The 21,320-nt window shown below is 38.5% G+C and overlaps 1 protein-coding gene across 1 annotated transcript in view; it reads left to right on the top strand.

Annotated features, from left to right (window-relative positions):
• RICTOR (RPTOR independent companion of MTOR complex 2) overlaps nucleotides 1-21,320 on the top strand; it is an 84,246-nt gene that overhangs the window by 16,771 nt on the left and 46,155 nt on the right. Inside the window, exons 3-4 of the mRNA XM_048930732.1 lie at nucleotides 4,346-4,443; nucleotides 16,049-16,113. Coding sequence (XP_048786689.1) covers nucleotides 4,346-4,443; nucleotides 16,049-16,113 — 163 coding nt within the window. The remainder of the gene's footprint in view (nucleotides 1-4,345; nucleotides 4,444-16,048; nucleotides 16,114-21,320) is intronic.

Below are 21,320 nucleotides of genomic sequence, written 5' to 3'. Positions count from 1 at the left end.
AGTACAGACAGCTATGGATTAAGAACTATGTGCTTGGTGTAATGAGAATACCCACAACATAGAGATCTGCTACTTCCATAAAGGAAAAACAGATACATAGAAAATCAGACAGTAATGATCATAAAGCTAAGCTGTTGCAAAACACAGATGTCCTGGCTTGGAAGTTTTGTATATATCAAGCTTTTAGATTTGAGACAGTGGCTTTCCATATGTTGATCAGGACAACTGGCCGAGTGTAGATGTGCAGGTAAAAATAAAGTGCCTGACTTTTATCTAATGAGTCACTTCAGCTGAAAGGGGCATGTCTTTGTTCCACCGCTGTCTATGAATGTTTCGGTGTCTGAGACTTGTGTAGCTTGTTCCATGACTTCAGGACTGGGTCCAGTAACCCAGCAGAAAACCAATGCAACCAAAAGAATGAGAAGTAGACTGCAGAGTTAGTTAAGCAGAAACATTTTTAGGTGGAGCTGGCAGATGCCAGAGTAGTGTAAAGGATAAGGTGTATCCTACAGAGGGGACAGGGCAGGGCAGGGGGAAAGAAGGTAAGGGAAGGAGTTGTGTATTCTTTGTCTGAGGGGAGCTCTGATCGGCTCAGTCATTTTGCACAACTCCACCCTCAGAATCACCATGGGAAAGAATGTGAAAATATTTTGTTGTTGTTGTTGTGGGCTGACTCACAATGAGTCAGCATCTCAGTGATAAATGAGGTAAAGTGAGGAAATAATAGACTGCTGTGGGGGTCTAAAAAGTTTGTAGCTTCTCTTCATCTTTTTCAGATAGAAAAGCAAGAGATACTGAGGAGAAAGGGTGCATTAATCAAAGCTAAGAAATGTCTGCCGCAGTGGTCTGACATGAGATATGAAACAAACAAACAAACAAAAAAATCCTGTCCTTGCTGACACCAACATGTACTGTTAAGCTTGATAATGAAGTATAAAGGCCAGGATATTTATTCTCTGGGAGGTCATTCTCAGACTGCGTGCCATGGGGCTTTTTTGTATGTCAGGGCTAAACTGTTCTTTAGGGTTGTTGGATGGTGCTTTTTGGTAATAAGGTGTGCAGTATTGGGTCTGATCTTCGATAAATAGAAAGTACTGTTGCTTGTTTGAGAGTATCCAGTGTGCATTTTATCTATTTTCAAGTCCCTTTAGAGGAAGGGACAAAACAGCAAAAAGCTGCATCTCCACTGATAAAATCACATTACTTTGTTTAAATTACTTTATGTCAACAATGGGTCTACCTACCTTCCTATTGTTGTTATTTTTAATTAAAAAACTTGTTGGAATATCTGAATATACTTTCTACTCCTGGAAATGTATCATCTATTTCAAAGAACATGAAAAAACGGATAAATATCTCTTGAGTTTAAAACATCACAATTCTTAGAAAACAGAATGGAAACAACTCTTCCGAAGACTAAAGCAAGACTTCAATGGGCAAGTTTGATCCAAAATAACTCTTTAGTTCATTCTGATGAGAGTATGCTTTTAAGGAGTGTTTATTTCTTTACTGTCTTGGTTTTTGCGGTGTTCTTTTTCCTCCAGTGCTTTGGCTCTTGATTTTGTCAAACTGTGAGCAAGATAACTTGCTGTATTAGTATGATCAACTTGATAGCAGGAATGCCTGTTGTATTCTCACAGTGTTGCAGATCTGTTGCTAAGGTCCCTATCTTGCTTCAAAGTATTTGTATGCTAGTGCTGTGTTTCTGGGAAACACTTGGCTGCTCTGTTAAGCACTGCAGAGATGGTTTCCATCAAACCTTCCTGTCTGTAGGAGTTACACTGTTTCAGAAAGAGAAGGATATTAGAAAAGATACTCTAACTGCTCTTTTTCATGTGCGTAGAATAAAATGATTTTGCATGTTTAAACTGGGCAGCTATTTTATAGAGGTATGTCATTGCTACAGAATTGTTATAATTGGACATGATGATGTAATCATGTCCTAGCTTCTACATTTCCACATTGTCTACTCTGTTGTAGGGCACATGTTACTTGGTTCCAAGTTATGCCCACAACATCAGGCAGCAAAACAGAAATGTTTATTCCTAGTGATACAGCAGAAATTTACTAGGTGATCTCATATCTTTTCTGACCATATGGTAAGCTTAATTTTTGGAGGTTTACTTTCCATGTGTAACCATCTGCATTTTCAAAATCTGAAATTACGTACATGTTTCTACTAATTTAGGAAAGCTATAGTTTCTGTTTGTTCTTCATAGAATGTTCTGGAGAGCTCAGAGACTGCTCTTACTGATCTTTCTTGTGGCATAAATGGGGTTATGTTACAGGTCCAAACCCATAACAGGCCAAGAAGTAGAAATCAGCTAAACTATTTTCAGAGAAATCAACTTATGAGGAAGTTGTTTTCCTCTTCTGTGTTCCCTTGAAATTAAGGGTTATGGTATGAACTATTTGTACCGCTATAACTGTTCCAACCTGCTTATCTTTGACGTTTCTCTGTAAGACTTGATTTGTTGCAAACAGCTGAAACTCAGTTAAGTCCTGGAAAAGTAAGCTGTACAAAAGAATCCTGTACTCGGAACAGACAGAAAGTTTTGTTCTCTTAATTCCTATGATTTTATTGAAGATTTTGCTGTCCCTGTTACAGAGAAGGAAAGGAGGGTCTGAACAGATACAAAGAAATGTTCCAATTGAAATGTAAAGCTTATTGCTTAATTTCACTGTGCATCATATTTAGAAAGAGAGGGTGGCTGTTCCTGATAGCTAACTATGTATTGCTGGTTTGTGGAAGAGGGTATTTTGTGTAAAGCTGGTGATGCTTGACAGGCTCCTTAAGTGGGGATCAACCTCATCTAAAAATCCAGCTGATCCTTTGTCTAAAAAATAAAAATAATTTTAAAAATCCTAATTACGGGGTGTGATAGTAGCTTAAGTCCCTGTTATCGGTGTAGTTGAACCAATTGATTCATCTTACTCTAGAGAGAACGCCTTGCAGCTATTTAATATTTTTAGGATGCAGAGGTTGATAGATGAGATCTCTGTGGACTACATTAGGAGCTGAGACATCTAGAACAGGGTTACATACCAGAATCAAGGAGCTTCCATGTAGTCATCTGTCTTTTAAGTAAATTCTGCCTAGAATTCCTGAAACCTCTTTGCTCTCTATTATGTTCCAAATACATCCTTCAGATTATTAGTTATGTCTGCTTCTTTAAACTTACTGATCATAAGCTAGAGAAGCTGGTAACAAATTCAGCTTGCAATATAGAAAGGTAGTGAGAAGGTGCTTTCTTCCATGTCTGCTTTTGGTTTCCTTACAGAAAAATATACAAATACGCTTGCAGAATGAATGGGGAAGTATGAGAGTTTTATTAACACACCACAACTTTAGTTGTAGCTGCCTATGCTATGGTGGAAGCAAGTTTCTTTCACTGGAAATTTGCACTGGGCACAAAAAACACAGCTTTCCAGATGTTCAGTGTTTGGAACTCTCAAAGCTTTTTCTTAAGAATGTTTTTTTTTTTCTTTTTTTTTTTTTTCTTATAACAGTAGATTTCAGTTGTTCATGTTTCCATCCTTTGTATTTTATTTCAAACTGTGGTGCTGTTGACAGCATTGTAGTGCTTGGTATCACAAAATACAGTGTCTAATCAAAGATCCACAACAATCTTGCAATCAAGAAAATTGTTAAAAACTGTTCTAACTGGGTTCTGCTGAGTACAGAGCTTGCTGAGTTTGATATAGTAGATGTGTGCATCTCTGTGGCCAGGCCTGTTCTGTGCTTTTTGTCCTACTCTGTGTACCCCCGGTCTTATTCCCTAAGACAGGAAAATATCATGTCTTCTCCCATGTTTAGTAGTCCTTTTCTGTTTCTCAGCAAAATATAGGGCCAACAGCTGGTGTCTGAATCTTGTTAATGTGGAGAGCAGAAAAGTTTTTTCTTCTAAAAATCCCACTGACTCCATTTGGAGAGGGGGAGGAAATAAAGTCATGTGGTGAGGTAATAAAATGTCTTTTTACGTCAGTGGAAAGCCTGTGAGTTTACTAATTGTCTTTAAAATACAGAGGGAGTAACAATTAGTTAAGAGATACTAGACTGGAGTTTGAGTCACTAAACAAATATTTTTGTAAACCTAAGATATTGATTAAAATCTGCTTTGAAGAGGAGTGAGACTCCTATTTTAGGCTTCATCACTTATTTTAAGGAACTTGGGTGTACCTGGCTTTGATCCTGGACGTAAATCCAACTGATGCAGATCATTTTCCTTCAAGCAGCATGTTTAGTTAGGAGGAGGAAAATACCATGCTTCGGAAACTGCATGTTGGGTGCATGTTTAGATTTGATTTTTTTGAATTGTCTTCTAATAACCCATCTTTTTTCCAGAACCCTGTGATAATATGAGAGAGATTCTTCAAAATGTGGCCAAGTTACAAGGCGTATCAAATATGAGGAAACTAGGTCACTTGAACAACTTTACTAAGGTACGTGCTCATATGTGGTCAGATGGACAAAATGCTTTGCATGTACTCTTTCAGATGCCTGTAAGATTCATCAAACAGTATAATAAAATAGCATGTGAAAATTTACAAGATTTGGGAGAGGGAAGGAATAAACAAGAACAAGCAAACAGGTGAATACAAAGTCATGCTGAAATTTGCGTCTGCTGACTGACTTTGTAGTATTGTAGTGCCTAGGAATTGTCTCCTAATTCAGGGATTAAGTTGCTCAGATCGAGCTGAAGAATTGCTTCATGCTTCACAGGATTGAATAAAATATCTGAAATGTGTGACTCTCTGGATGTTAACTGACAAAGCATGGTGAGGGGGAGGGCTGTATTAGGGAGCATGACAGGCAGCGGCTTGAGCAGTGTTCACGCTTTTATTCACTATGAAAGCTGTCAACTTCCATTGTTGATAATGAAAAAGACTTAAAGGATCAATTTCACTAAGTGATCTATATTGCTGATTTGAGGTTGTGTTTTTTTTTTTTTTTTTTTTTTCAAATTGAAAGTTCCTGATCATGGGACTATAAATGAATGATCTTTGCTTGAAACTTTGATAGGCATACTGGGAGATGCCAGGATTCAAAGTTTTAATAACTTCTGAATGAGAGATGATAGAGTCAGGAAAGAGACTGTGAAAGACTCTCAGAATGACAGCAAGTATGATTACTTTTTTTTTTTTTTTTTAATCAAAGAACAACTTGTGTAAGAGAGCAGAGAAGACTGGGAAGTGAGCAGTGAGTTGGGAAAAAGTTGTCTGCTGTAGGATAGTGAATGGTTATGGCTGAATCAGCATTCCAGATATCAAGGAAAGAGACAGATGTATTGCAGTAAGTAGGATAGGCAGCAATGGTGCTACAGTGTTTGTGTTACCTCAGCAAATGTACTGACACACAGGAGTTGGTACACCTTTCTGGTAGTGTCACATTTAGGACTACATTCCTGGAGATGAAACCTATGTCTCAGCCGCACAGGATGGATTCTGCAATTGGCTGTAACCAGGAAAGGAGGTAATAGTAGAGAATTTGTGGGAAAGCAAAGTTTAAATGATCATTGTTACATGTGACAACATTACAACAGCCAGGAGGCTACTTAACGGTTTTGAGGCGCTCAAGAATGAAAGATCAGGGATAAATGTGGAGCCAATTGATATGAGAAGGACAAACATTCATCATAATCTTTCAAGTAGGCATGTTTTTTGGCTGTTCAAAGCACTCCTTATAAATTCTACAACACTCCAGTGATAGCATATGAGATACATTTGGCAGGAGCGTGAGTGCTGTGAGCAAACTTAAGATAGCAAGTAAACTTGTCTTTTAGTGTTTTAATAATAAAGCTTTAAGTACTTCGTCTTGAGTTGCTTCAGAGTACGTGAAAATGCATAGCATTTGCTGAGAAACTGCTTATTTACAGTAAAATCTTTTTGTCATTTTTTTTTTTTTAATTGCATCTGCAGCCACTAACTGACAAATGCTGCTACAGTTACTGAGATTCCAAACTAGTTCAAGAAAACCACTATTAAACTGCAGTAAAAGGCTCATGTGTTTTTGTGCTGATCTGGAAATGTATAAATTCAGTTGCCTCTAAATTCTCTAGCTACCTTAAAACTAAAGAACTGGATTTAGGTTCCCGGGTGCATGATTTTTAGTAAGAAGTCAGCATTTGAAACTATGGGCCTAAAACAGTATCATTTTATTACTGAAAGTCAACAGATGCTAATTAGTTATAAATAACGTAATTAAAGGATAAACCAAAAATTCTGTTAGGAAGTTAATTTTGAATGATTTCACAATGAAATATTTTGAAAAGCTGCTATTCTTAATACTGACCCAGTGTTAAAATTGGAAAATGCATTCAGGAACATCGAAAAGAATTTTGTCAACTGAACAGTGGCAAGGAATGAAGAGTTTCTGAAAAGTAATTTGCATCTTTGACTTCTGAAGACAGACTGTAGTTCATAGTTGGGTTTGGATCCTAAATCAGAATGACCTTGTGCAAGGCAGACATCCTAATCTTTGGTGTTCAGCATTTGTTTAGCGCTTTCAAAGCAGGTATTCCAGGGAGACCAATATAAGCATATAGTTTGTATGTTTAATTTTGAAAACCCGTCCAATTTTTGTTTGAATTGCAAATCAAGTAATGACATAAAAGTTGCAAAATGCATTGTGGTTGGAACTGTCACAGAATTACATAATGGCCGAGGTTGGAAAGGACCTCAAGGATCATGAATCTCCAACCCCCCTGCCACAGGTAGGGCCATCAACCTCCTGATTTAATACCAGAACAGGTTGCCCAGGGCCCCATCCATTCTAGCCTTCGTGGGGATCTAGGGATGGGGTATTCACAACCAATTTCTTTTCTGTTGGGTGATCCACCCATCAAATCCACATCCCTCCAATTTGGAGATAAGGATGTGCTGGGGGACCATGTCAAAGGCCTTGCTCAAGTCCAGGTAAATGACATTGGTTGCCTTCCCCTTGTCCACCAATGCCATCACTCCATCATAGAAGGCCACCAGACTGGTTAGGCATGACCTTCCCCTGGTGACTCCATGCTGGCTGTCTCCGATCACACGCTCATTCCTCATGTGATTAAGCATGTCGTCCAGGAGGATCTGCTCCCAGAACCCTGGGATGCACGCTGTCCAGCCCCATAGACTTGTACACATTCAGTACCATGAGGCAGTCTCAGACTTGCTCTGCCCTTACAGTAGGAGAGGGGGATTTACCAGCCCAGTCCCCACCTAGAGGTTTAGGGATGCAGAACTTGAGGATGTGAGAAGGATGTGAGAATCCTGGCCACCAGTGAAGAGCGAGGCAAAGAACTCATTCAGTACGTCAGCCTTCTTTTCATCTGTTGAAGCCAGCTCTCCTTTTACATTTACCAGAGGAGGTACACTCGCTTTGACCTGTCTCTTCTGGACACTGTTCTTGTAGAATGTCTTCCTACTGTTTTTCACCCACCATGTTTCTGTAATAGCAACAAGGTCATAAATTTCCAAGTGCATCATGTTTTCCAGCTTGTCCTTCTTATTTCCCGGACTGTGTGCATTGGTATAAAGGCACTTCAGCTGGGTTTTCCTTCTCACAGCCTTTACAGAGGATCTAGCTTCCCCTAGAACAGTGGCATCCCCCTGCTCTAGTCCGTCCCTTTGTATTCCACAGTTTTTGCTCATCAAGCTTGGTATGACCCCTTGAACGATGCACTCAACCCCAGCAGCCTTCATTTTGTCCCCTTCCACCTTCATACCTAGTTTAAAGACCTTTCAATGAGTGCTGCCAGTTCCTTGGCTAAGATCCTATTACTCCTTGGAGACAGGCTGATTCCATCTGCATTTGCCATGCCTGGTGCTGAGTAAATTGCCCTGTGGTCAAAAAAAACACAAAATTCCTGTGTTTGCACCAGGAAGTTTCCTAGAAATGTTCCTGACCCCTGCCCCAGGGAGGCAGCACACTTCCCTATGAGTAGGATCAGACTGACATATAGGGCCTTCTGTTCCTCTCAGCAGGGAGTCACCTACAACAGCGATCCTTCTGTCCTGGGTGGAGGCTGTCTTGAGTTGTGGGGTTGACTGCTTCAGCCGAGGCAACCTCACATGTGGACCTCCCTCCACACCCCATTCACCTCTCCCTTGAGTTCCAGGGCCTCAAACCTATTGCGCAGAGGCACCTGGGGAGCTGAGGATGGTTGAGATGGGGAATGCCCACTTTGCTGAGCTGGTATCCGTTTCCACTTTTCCTCTCTCAAATTGCCTTGCTCTGCTTGGCATTGGCAGGGTCCACCACTGTCTGTTGAATATCACCCTGGTGCCTTTCTAGGAGAGTTACACTTCTTTTGCCACTGCCCAATCCCCCTCCCCCCCACCAGTTCTTCACTGTTGTTGTTAGGGGGAGGAGAGGACAGGAGGCTTGCTGCAGCACCGTCTGCCCTCTGGCTCCCCTCTACCACCTGTTTGCAGGGTGGCAGGGGGTGACGTGCTCCACGTGGAGCCTCAGCTGTGTGCCAGGTTGTCTGGGGTGATAGGGACTGGCACCACCAATGGATCTCCCTCTCACATTCCTTTATGGTCCTCAGCCACTCCACCTCCTCCTCCAGGATGACCACAAGGCTGAGTAAGTCATTTCGCTGGTCACGTCTTATACAAGTGCTGCCTTCATTGCCTGGCACTGCAGAGGCCATCTCTGGCACTCATCACAGCCAGTGACCTGCACGCTAGTGTCTTGTGTTTGGGCCTCAGTCTGGGTCTCCACGTTCTTCTTGGCTGCAGTCTTCCTTTTACGTGAACATGGGACCTCTGTCTGGGTCTCCACAACTTTTGTGGTGGTAGCCTTCTGCCGGGGTGCTGGCATGGCAAACCGGCAGGCTCACTGACACCACTAGACGGCCTTAATGGGGTGACTGATCAGCCCCGCCCCGCTGCCGATAGTGCTGGCTCTGCCCTCGCCCCGTTGCCGTGTCGTTAGCAGGAGCCCCCGCACTTATCACTCACTTCACAGTGATAACAGCCCTCGCTGGTAGTCCCGTGGATGGGTGGCTTACGGGTTTCTCCTCGTTAAAACAGCCCATGTGATTCTCACACCCTGACTCCTCCTCTCCGTCCCGGAGGCTTTTTGCAGGCAGGGGACGTGAATGCAGAGCCGTTGCCCCGGCAACGCCCACGCCACGTCAGCCGCTCTCGCGAGAGCTGCCCGGCTGCTCTGTTGTCTCGGGGATCCCTGGATGAGGGAACCGACCGAAACCCCCTGTACCGCCCAGTCAGTCGCTGCGGTTCTGGCTGGGACGGCTCCGAAGCTGCTAACCTCGGCGATCAAACTGCCTATTGTTGAAAAACCGTCCTTGTTTTTTCATTCTAGTGGTTAAAAGTCTGGGTACAGGGGGAGTTTTTTATTTCACTTATGCACTCTCATCTGCTGCTATGAATTAACATAGTCTCAGTTACTTGTTTGCAAAATAGAAGTATGTGGAAGGCAGTAGAATGCTTGATATGTTTGTTTGATAAGTTAACAGCTGAAGATGTCTGTATTCTGTTTTGAAATCTTATTGGTATTGATGAACTTCATTTGTACTCTAGCGTTTAATCCATGTGGAAGTCTGTAAGAACAAATAGAAAGGCTGAGGTTGACATGACCTCCAGGTCCATCTGTTCCCACCACTTGTTAGGTAGGGATGCACAGAGCACAGAACATAGTCAAGATCATGTCTAGGTGGCCTCTGAAGATCTCCAGGGAGAGTCCACAGCTCCTCTGATCAGCCTGTGCCAGTGCTCTGGCACCCTGTATTTTTATACTGTGGGTAGGGAAAGTAACTGACATTTTTAATAGTGTATTTCGGATAAAATAATATGAAAAAGAAACCAAACTATAAAATCCAACCTCTCCTACTATGAATGTTATTACACTAAAAAAAGCAACAGAATGGCTGGAAAATGTTAGCATGAAACAATTGCTTCCTGCTGACCCAAATTTTTCCTTCAAAGACTGGGTAGCTGTTACATTTCAAAGGAATACTGCTCTAGTCTTCTGGTCAGAGGGAGCAGAACACTTCTATTCTGGTGAAAACTAGTAACGAGTTAACATGACTTTCCTGGCAGACCTTGTGGTTGACTTTAAACTTTGCATTAATTCAGAGGTATCTGAGATACATTTAGATTTTTTCCCTTGAAAGAGACTAGATTTTCAAGGATTTTTTTTCTATTTGTATGTTATCAAGAGTACAAATGCACAAAATTATTTTTGAAGTTGTTTACTTTTATTTAAAGAATTACTGAACTGGACTCTCAAGATTTTATGCAGAAGTTAGATAACTATTAAAAAAAAAATAATTGTGATGAGCAGTAAGTAGGATTTCTTTCTTTATTTCCAAGATTGATGGTTTAAGGCAGATACTTAGTATGAAATTACTGTGTCAGAGTTTGAATTATATTTTCATTTTTCTTTCCAATCAAGAGAAGTTTTAACTAGTGCAGCATGTGTAGTTACTGTGCAAAGTATGCTGGTATTTTATAGAAAGTTGTATTTTATCCATCAAATATTAATTAGTACTACTAAATAGTAAAATCCTTAGTGTTTAATTCCTTGGCTTTTTGATTGCAGAACATGAAGTACTCTCGTCTTACAAGCACGTAATATTTACACTTTCTACTTAAAAACATAACATTCTTGGTTCTGATTGATATTCAGAGTACTGAAAAGAATATTTTGTTCTCAGTTTTTTTCCTCTTGTCTGCTACTCATCCGCTAGTACCTGAAGCAGTGCCTTTGAAAGTAAAATGATTTAGGGAGAACCGCCTGACCTGTATTGGGCAAAAACAATCATGTAGCTTTCAAAATGCCTTTATCGCTATTTAAGTAATAGGAATTTTGACCTGGAAAACTGAGGATTTGACCTTTTAATAAATGGACGGTTGCACCTGCAGTTATAATAGTGGTTTAGAACGTTATGTGCCGCTGGCTTCAGTGAGCTGTCTTTGCTTAAGCAACTTTGATTTATAAAGCCATCCAGAGAAGGCAACCGCCTTGTAGTTTCCCATCTTTTACTGATTAATAACAAAACATGATGGTGCTTTCTGGAGGTTTTTTCCCACCCCAGTGAGAAGTAGTAAATGATGAATTACTGAAAACCAGAGGGAACAGTAGAGTTGTATTTACCTACTTGAAAAGGTCTTTTGTATTTGAAGTACTCACTTAAAATCCTGCACTATATAAGGTTTGTTTCCCTGTTAGCGTCTGAGAAACTTATACTTCTTAAAGCTGACACCGTTTAAATATTAATAGGAAAAAATATTAACATAAATATTACTAAAATATTAACAGTTTAAATATTAACAGGAAAAAAAGAATCAGATTTTGTGGCACTTCTGTTCGTTCACCAACAGTTTCATTTTTCAGGACAAAATGTAGCATAATTCTTTTTATCTGGACCCTAGCAGCTGAACTGCATAAATCATACTAAAAATTATCAGTCAGCTTAAAAACTTTGTGGTTTATTGTCTAATGAGACTCTACTGCTCTGTCTTCCTGCTAGCTTTTGAGCATGCTGTTGGATTTTGATAGAAAGTGGGCTGCGTTTGGGAGCTGTCCCAAAGTCTGTGTCTGTCTGATTCATGGACCGTTGCATTGTCTTGTTTTCTGCTTCCACTGTCATTTTAGGGTCTGTCTTGTACCAAAGATCATAAAGTCTGAATGCAGTAATTACTGACTGTAACGTTCATCCAAATAACTATACCATTATGAACAAAACTTGGTACCTCTTGATAAAGTATGTAGCTGATAGGGATATTCAGCTATGGAACAAACTTGAAGAAGAAAGAAATAGGTCTTAATCAAGAGTCTGTAGTTTCCATACAGTTTTCTAGTAAGACTGAAATCTGCTAAGCGACCTCTTCGTTTATATTACTGCTGTGATTCAATCCGTATTTCAAAAATTAGTGTAATAATAGCATTTTGGACATATGGAATAATATCAAATTTTTCTTGTTAATTGCTATAACTGTTCTGTCAATTTTAAACATGGAAGAGTCTGTGCGCTTAGTTTGTGTGTGCTGTTGACCTCCTGTGGTTTTGTTTTCAGCTACTGTATCCAAGACATGTTGATGTGTTGCTCATATTGCTATGACTCATCCAAGTAGCATGAAAAACTCATAGCTGACAGTAAACATACCAAAAAAAAAAAATACCCCTCACTGTAAGTTAGTCACTGTTTGGCCTAGAGTATTGTTTCATGCTAGTATTAAATCATCTGTTCAGAGATGTTTTCTGCTATTCCCATTAACTTACCATTATATCAAAAACTTTAAATTTTAGCTGTAGGCAGTTCTAACATGCAAAATACAGATTGTGTGTATGTGTATATTTATATATATGTAAATGTAAAAAACATGAAGTGTATTTGATTAATCCTACGAATTTAAATGGTAGGGTAATTTTTGCCATTTTAGTGAACTATAACATTGTCAAAGTAAAAGAAGATGTTTAGTGTTCTGATAATGCTTGTGCCTACACACTTATCCTTACTGTAATGCTTAACAGTTAGTATATCACAGAATCATAGAATGGTTTGGGTTGGAAGGGACCTTTAATGTTATCTAGTTCCAACCGCTGCTATAGGCAGGGACACCTCCCTCTAGACCAGGTTGCTCAGGGCCCTATCCAGCCTTGAATGCTTCCAGGGAGGGGGCATGCACGGCCTCACTAGGCAACCTGTTCCACTGCTTCACCATCTTCACTGTTCATTCACCAGTTGCCCTCCACTGGACCTGCTTCTACAGCTCAATGTCCTTTTTGTGTTGGGGGCTCCAGAACTGAACACAGTACTCCAGGTAGCATCTTACAAGAGCAGAGTAGAGGGGCAGAATTAACCTCCCTTGTCCTTTTGGTTGCACTTCTCTTGGTCAACCCAGGATACCGTTGGCCTTCTGGCCTGCATTGCAGACTTGTCTGTCAGGAACTGAGCCAACTACTGAAATTACTGCATTAGGCCCAGATTCATTGATCTGCGTAATGTTATTTGAAAGTGAAATGGAGAGAAAGTAGAAAGATTTTGCCTTAAATATATTTCAGACCAGTCTTTTATAACCAAGCAAATACCCAAAGCATTCAGACCAGCTGAACAGTATCTTATTTACAAGCAGCCTCTGTAACTTTCTTCCTTTTTAAATATATATCAATCCAGCTTTACTTTATAAGTGTTTGGGTTTTTTTTCTTAGGTAAATTAACACAATGTATTTTCTATCTCCTGTATGTATTTTGCTGCTCCACTTAGATCAGTATGTCCGGTCTTGAAATGTAGAACCAAAAATTTTGTTCTTTATGCAGTCTAAGAGCAGCCTGTGAAGTAGAAAAAAAAAAGTCTTAGTCTCAAACATGATATATGCCTATTACATAGAAAACACTCTTAATAGGATTACCTTATGTTTAAAATTAACATATCCAATTGTTTAGGTTATATACTACTGTAACTCATAAATCTTACCTTACTTTTGAAATAGCTACCATACTCCATATTTGATACTCTGTCATTTCTGGAGTGTTTGTATTTCTCTGCTGGATTCTTCACAGTTCTCCTGTGACTCTTAATGTGTGGTTGTTGATTGTTATGATACTGTGTTCACTTAACTGAATTTTCTTATCCAATTTGTGCACTCCTTTTGAATCAGTGAAATATTTCGAATTCTGAACTTGCTGTCCATCTTTTATATTATTTTCTAGCTGGTAATCCTGTAAGAACATGATACTGTGCAAATTCTAAAGAGATCCAATATTTAAGTAATGGTGGCCCCTTGGAGTGAGAATAACTAACTAGTAGCTACTCTTATGCTTACATTTTTCTTAGCTAGTTTTAACTATTATTCTCTTGTGAGGGGTTTTTCACATCCATGCACATACTTCACATACTGATAACAATTATCATATTCAGAAATTCATATAGCAGTTAAACTTTTCTGAAGGTACCAAGGAGCTAATAGCCACACTGTGTGTGTTTGACACAGAGCAGTTATATTGCACTAGCTCTAGTCTAGTCTTGAGAATTGAGAACTGAGTGCATAGTGGCACTTCAGGATATGAGCTTCTCTGCTGCCTGCTGTTGTGCGCACATTAGTTGCAATGCTGTTTCTAGTTTATGGAAGAATATGAAAGAAAAAAATGAAATCTCATCCAGTAGTAAGGCTTGAGATGACCTGAAATGACAGTCCACTACCAGGGCCAACTGCTTTTTAAGTAAAATCTCTGCATTTGTAATTATAGTTCCCTTTGCACATTAAACAGAACTGTGTCTCTGCAGGAGTGTATTCTGAGGTTGATCTGCAGAACCATTGAAATAAGCAGCTTGTACTTATGTCAGAATGTAGGGAAAAAGGTGCTGAAAATGGTCTGGTGTATGTTAAATTCAGTTTTCTCATTTGCTAGTGGGAAGAATTAGGGGAGAGGTCCAGATATATAATGGCTGAACCTGAATGACTGCTGATGAACTTGTCTGAAGTGAACAAGAAACTGTTTTTACTTGCTGTCTTCTCACACTGTTCTGCTTACACTCTGCCAGCCAATTTTTACAGTTCATGAGATATCAATAGAAATGCTAAGACAGCAGTGGTGGCCTTAGGCAGTCCAGCAATATGGCATAAAAACAGATTGACAGTAGGATTTCACATATTGTCACAACCAGTTAAGGCATGCAATTGCCTAGTTTTATTATTTAAAATTTAGAGGTGGGGGAAGCTGGTTGTATAATAACTTTCCGTATACTTTATTATTTCTGTTTATAGCCTCTGCTAAGAAAAGTGGAAAATTGGCAAGGTTACATTTTTCTTAGAGTATTAAATTGACCTCAATGAGCTCTATCTTTGGGCTACAATTCTCTGTCTCACTAACAGCTTTGGTTTTCAGCATAGTTGTTGTGCATTTTTCTCAGAATTAAAAAATATTTCTTAATACGTAATGTAGTCCTTGCAAGAATTTGTTCTTGTTGAGCATAAAATTAAAATATCTTCATTTTGAGTGACTGTTGTGCTAATAAAATTGAATTAATAATAAATAGGCAGCGTATGCTGTATTTTAATAATTCCTGTGGTATTCACTAGTTGCACAAACACTGACTTTCCTTACAGAGGAAAACAATACTTCTGTGACTAAGAATTCAATGAGTATCTCTTTCAAAAGAAAGGGACAAACTGCAGAACTGTTGCAGTCAGTTATTAGTCACTTGAGTTTTTGGAAGTCCTTTATTTCTAGTGATTTCACATTAGGCTGTAGAACTGTTTTATTGTTTTAGGAATAGGCAGTAAATAAGATGTCTAGGAACTTCTTTGCTGGTCATATGAAGGAGAACAGTATCAGATCTTTTAGAATAATTTTTTTTTTTTGATATGTTAAAGCATGACATGTACCTGATTTGCTCTTTCTGAGGCTGGTTTTGGCCTTGAAAACTGCATTTATAAAAATTAAGCCTCATAACTGACAAATGAGCTTGAAGTGTTTAGAAGTTCCTACAGCTTATGTAGGAACTTATGTAGGTACATTTAACCTTTGCACTTATTTTAGATGTACCAAAAATTGCAAATCCTGAGGAATTTATGGCAGGTCAGGCTGAATATCTGTTGTGGGACACATTTTCAGCTTCTCCTTTTTTGTGTGCCTGTGCTGCTGTAGACAATCTGTGTCTAGCTTTGCTTCAAAACTGTTACCCTAGCTGTGTTTTTCAATGCAACTATTTTACATTCTTTAGGCTTTCTAATCTCTGCTGAGGTTACCAGTTGCACAACAAGTACATGTTCTACAGATAGCCTGAGAGCAGCTAGAGGAACAATCTGAAACATAGCATTTGAAAGTAAAGTTGAAAAATCTGTCAGTAGGCAAGTTATTCAGTTGTGCAAACATTTCTCTTCTGAGAGGAGTATGACTTCTGTATCTCATGTATATAGAAATAGCAAAAATAATCAAGGAAGTCTGATTTTTGGTATGCTTCCCCTTGTGATGAATGAAATTCCTTGCATTACTTGGGAAGTACTACCAAATATCTTACGTTTTATACAGTCATTTTTTATAGAGTTGTAAGTAACATATGTTTTGTTTTGTTTTTTTATTTTCAGCTTCTTTGTAATACTGGCCATGCTGAAGAAAAGCTAGGTTTTACATACGACAGGATCATAATATGGTAAGTTATACGGAAAACAGGGATGCTACAGAATACTTTGGTAAAACTGTGGTACTTTAATTGATTGAAGTGCAGTTAAATAAACTTTATTTGTATTTTTGACCCTGATATTTTATAACTCCAGTGTGTTTAAAATGTCATAACATGAATGTACACTTTATGAATATTTTATTGTGTAAAATCAGAAGTAAACAATACACTTTCAGGCAAAGGGGAAAAAACATTAGCATGAATATTTGTTCTATATTTCCTCAAATGCGAAAATACCTTTAAATGTCTCAGTACTTACAGGAAGGACTTGTATAAAAAATCTTTTCTTAAGGAATTTGGAGCATACATACTCTTCATGTTGGTGTCAGATTGAAAGGTGAACATTTTGTGTATGTGCATATGCTTTGCAGTGCTGCTCAATTTGCTGCTTAGATACTGTGTGTATACTTTCAAGTGGAATTTTCCTATATTCTGTATCAATTTCTGACACTTAAAAGTAACTACATGCCTATTTCGAGAACTTCTGTGAATTTGTGTAAGCATTGGCAAATTGGCACTGAGGTTCAGCGTTGATGGTATAAAAGAAACAAGATCCAGTATTTTATGACTTTGTGTTCTTTCAAATATAGTCTCCTAATTTAGGAGAGCAATTTTAGAAAAGCTAATCAATCTTTCAGTAAAATCTAAGTAAAAATTAAGTAAAATTAGTGTGATTTGTCTGCAGATGCTGTAGGTACTTTTGTTAAATAGAACTGACTTTCTCTGGTTAAGATGAATGTTATTTTAAATGCTCATATTTCTGTGGATGCATATTTAGCTGTTTAAAACTTTAGTACTTAATGATCTCCTCATATCTGTTATCTGCTGTAGTGTTCTGCATTGATACAAAACATCACTGGAGGGTATATCTTCAAAATTAAAAATTTACCACACATTTTTAAATACAGCTCTGGAATGGTTACGCAAATATTGTTCGTTTTTATAGGAAAAAAACTCTCAAAGATCTGCTAATCCCGATACAATTGGATAAAAATACTTTATTCTTAGCAAACAGAGAGAAGAAAAATAGCTGTAAATGCTGAACTTTCTAGTGAGTGTAGGATGTGACCTTGAGCTAGGCTAAATACGTATATTCCTTTGGAAATAATTTAAGTTTGTAACTTGCTCTGCAGACGTTCTTAATTTTGCCTTGGATTTTCATATGCTAATCTTCTAGTAGAGAACAAATTCATTTTCACTGCAAGGAGTTAATTGGATATAAGTAATGCTGTATGAGCTTCTGCATTTGTGGAGTATAAATGGTTAACTTTAAAACTGTAGAGAATTAAAAACTGTAAGAGAATTAAAGATTTCAAGAAAAATCATGCATTTCCCATAAAATTTTAGGTTTTGGTGCCATTAATCCTGACAGAACTTTTAACGTTTAAAATTAAGGACAGTTGCAGTGTGGACAGTAATCTGCAGCAACTACAGTTATTCTTGAGTTAGAAGATCTGATTTTTAGAACTCATTCTTTTTAGTTGGTCTAAGTACATTATAGTTCTTTCCTGCAAGAAGATGGAGAGAATAGTGACATGTTTTATTGTCATTCTCAGTGTAGATCTTGCTGGTTTCCAGAGCATCAGGCCGTTGGTAGCTTAGCAGAGATCTTGAGCCATGAAGAGCATGGAACGCTGGTAGGCCTCAAATTTCTGAGGTCTTTAACATACTGACAGGCTTTGGCCATTTGAAGTTTATAATATTTACAGTTATCTGATGGATTCAGAAACCTGTCAAAACCATAACTTGTTTTTACTGTAGAGAGTGGGGATGAGGCAGTTTAGAAAATAAGTCTTAGAATGAAGCTGTGGTAGGCAGCGAATATGCATTCTGCTTTTGTCCTCTGTTAGTCCTTCCATACTTTTTGTCAGTATTAAAGTTTATTTATCTTAATGCTATCTTAATAAGTTTTTAATTTCTCTAGTGACACTTAAAATACTGGAGCAAGTAGAATGCTGTTAAGTCTTTATTCCTTATACGATCATAATGTCTCTTTAGCTTTTAGTCAGATGTGTGCATAGTGTGCAGATCGGAATCGCTTAGTTGACCCAGTGGCTGCTTCAAAATCCTTTGCGTTATCTCAAATTTAACAATCTTGAACTTTCATAATCTTGTTAGTTTTAGATACAGGTAATTGTTAAATTGCCTTGAAAATTCTTATAGCCTTACTCTATTCTATTTAACATAATGCTATCTGTAATTTTCTCATAGTCTTTTTCCAAAATATGAATTGTGTATTAAATCCTGTTTTTCAAAGGAGATTGTGAACCTGATACTTAACAGAATAAAAATCAGCATAAAATTTGTCAGGACAGAAATCTTCCACTCATTCATCTAAGATTTTTGCATTCATTCTGTTGATTTATGTGACCAGTTTTCATCACCCTAAAATGTCTGTGTATCCCTTTCTTCAGTCTTCAGCAATTTCTTGTATTAAAGTTGGATTTGCTAACTTAGGGAAGTGTTTCCTTATTAACATACTGTTGTAGCAACTCCTTTCAAGTATTTCAAAAGATTACCAGAAGTCATTTTGCATAAACTGTATTTTTTTCCCCATGTGGTTAGCTAGTTTTCTTTCAAGAATATCTGATGGTTGCCTGGATGCACTATGGAATCCTTTCTGTAGACAAATTTATTACCTTTCCTCTGTTGTGATTGCTACTGTTCTATAATAGAATGCTAACAAACATATGAAGATACTTCATGTAAATGTTCTTTCCAAACACTTCACATGGGCCCATCAGACTTCTTATTTAGTAGTACCTGATTTCTTTCAGCTCTTCTACTGTTTTCATTTCTTATTCCAACATTTAGTATAATAAAAAAGGTAATAGAATAGAAATTTCATTGCAGAGCAGTGACTTAATATGAAGAAGGCATGTTTCTCAAAGACTTCTGTCCATCTCATTTGCTTCATTCTTTCTCCTCTTCTGGTTCTCCAGTAGATCTGATTCATTTTTTAAATTTTCTACATGAGAACCCACAGAAATGTTCATATACGCATGCATATATGTTTGTGTTATTAACACTCTTCCCCTCCCCAGTTTTCTTTTTCTTTTTTTCTTCTGTGATTATTGGCTTTAAAAAGTCAGATTTGTGTTTTTTGCCTAACATGTTTTCTCAGGTTTTGTGGTTTGATCATTGATCAGCCAATGCCTTAGTTTCTTTACTTTGTTTTCAATTGAAAGGTTTTGGTTTGGCCTTGTAGTTTTGTTGTAATTGCTTTTATTGGAGCTTGATGAATTTTTAAAGCCTGTAATTTAGGACTTTGTCAGCTAGCTGTAGAGTGGCTTGGATTGGAAGGAACCTTAAAGATCATCTAGTTCCAACCGCCAGCCATGAGCAGGGTTGCCTCCCAGTAGATCATGAGGACTGGGTCACCGTCCTACTTGGCCTTGAATGTCTGCAGTCATCGGGCATCCACAACTTCTTTGGTGTCTCACCACCCTCTGAGTAAAGGGTTCCCCCTTAAGATCTCACATAATCCTCCCTTCTTCTTGTATAAAGCTCCTCGTCCTGTCACTACCAGTAAAGAATTGGCCTTCTTCCTGTTTATAAGCTCCCTTTGCCAGGATGAAAACAGCTAGCTCCCATCATCTTTCTTTGTAGCTGAGGTATTCCAGCCCTCTGGTCAACTTTGTGGCCCTCCTCTGGACCCAATCCAATGGCTTCATATCTTTTGTGATCTGAGCCCCGCCTTGGTCTGAGCTCAGTTCTCCACATGGGCCTTGTGTGGCCAGAACAGATGGAGGGGCAATCACCTCCCTTTCCCTGTTGGCCACTCCTCTTTTGATGCAGCCCAGGATACGGTTGACCTTCTGGGCTGAAAATGTCCACTGCTGGCTCATATCACGCTCACCAGGAATCCAGAGTCCTCTGCAGGGCTGCACTCAATGAGTACTTGCCCTAGTCTGTACATATATCTGGGATTGACCTACCCAAGTGTGCTTGGCCTTCTTGAACCTATTAGGTTCGTGTGAGCCCACGTGTCAAGCTCATCCAGATCACTTTGGATGACATCCCTTCCTTTTATATTAACTGTACCACTCTGTTTGTTGTCATTTGTAAATTTGCCGAGATTGCACTTGATTTCCCCCATGTATGGTCTTCATCAAGATGTTAAAGTGTGCTAGTCCCAAGGCAGACCCCTAGAGAAGACCTCTTGTAGTTGGCATCCACCTGGACGTAGAGCCAGTGATGACAACCCTCTGACTGTGACCATCCAAGCAATTCTTATTCTCTTAATAGACCACTCTTTAAATCCATGTCTCTCTATCTTAGTAATGAGGATGTGATGTTGGACCGTATACAAAGGACCATATCTTCCTTTGTCCCCCTAATGCAGTCATTGTCATAGGTCACCAAATTGATTGGTCAGGCATGATCTACCCTTAATGAAGCTGTGCTGGCTCTCTCAGATCACCTCATTTTGCATTTCTTTCAGGCAGTCTGCATTTTCCATGCTTTGTCACTTTTTAAATAACAATATGCCTCTTCTGCTTTTAGGTAACTTCATAGTGTTGTCCTTCACAGTGGTTTCACTGTTGGTATCAACTAATTCTTGCCTACAAATTAACGTTGTCTTCTCTTGTGAGTTGTAGAACAAGCTGTCAAAGCATTATTGCTTTAAAAAACTTTAGAGCAAGATTTTTTTTGTTTTATTTTGTTCAAGGAATGTTTTCCTCTCAAATATAAAAGTAAATGTACTTTTCTTGGGATAAAAATCCTTAAATAGTATTTGGCTGTCTTAAGAGACATCGTGGGTGGCAACAATGTTGTTTTCTTGAGAAATGCATACTTTCTGTATTAGAAGTAAGCTCTGGAATGTCCTAAACTGAAAAATCCAAACCAATTCTAAATAGCAAAGTAAAAGTCCAAATAGAAAAGTATCATTTAGAAAAAGTGAGTTGTATGAGCTTCTCTCTGATTTACATCTCTATAAATGTGCAATACTAGAAACCAAGGATGACTCTTGACCTAAGAAATACGTATTATCTGCTTAAGACAGCTGAAGACTTGCTTATTCTTCTTTTTGTCTGCTTTGCCTGAATGACTCTGGAAATATCTCCTAGTTCTGCTTTTGTATCGGAAGGATCTTTCCTAACATCATAATATTTAAAATCTGTTTCTTATTTTCTACTAAATGAGCTTAAAGTAAGCAAAGACAATTAGTAGCA

The sequence above is a fragment of the Lagopus muta genome, chromosome Z (assembly GCF_023343835.1).
Source record: "Lagopus muta isolate bLagMut1 chromosome Z, bLagMut1 primary, whole genome shotgun sequence".
Taxonomy (NCBI): Eukaryota; Metazoa; Chordata; class Aves; order Galliformes; family Phasianidae; genus Lagopus; species Lagopus muta.
Note: the sequence above shows the minus strand (reverse complement) of the source record. Positions and strands in the feature narration are given on the sequence as shown.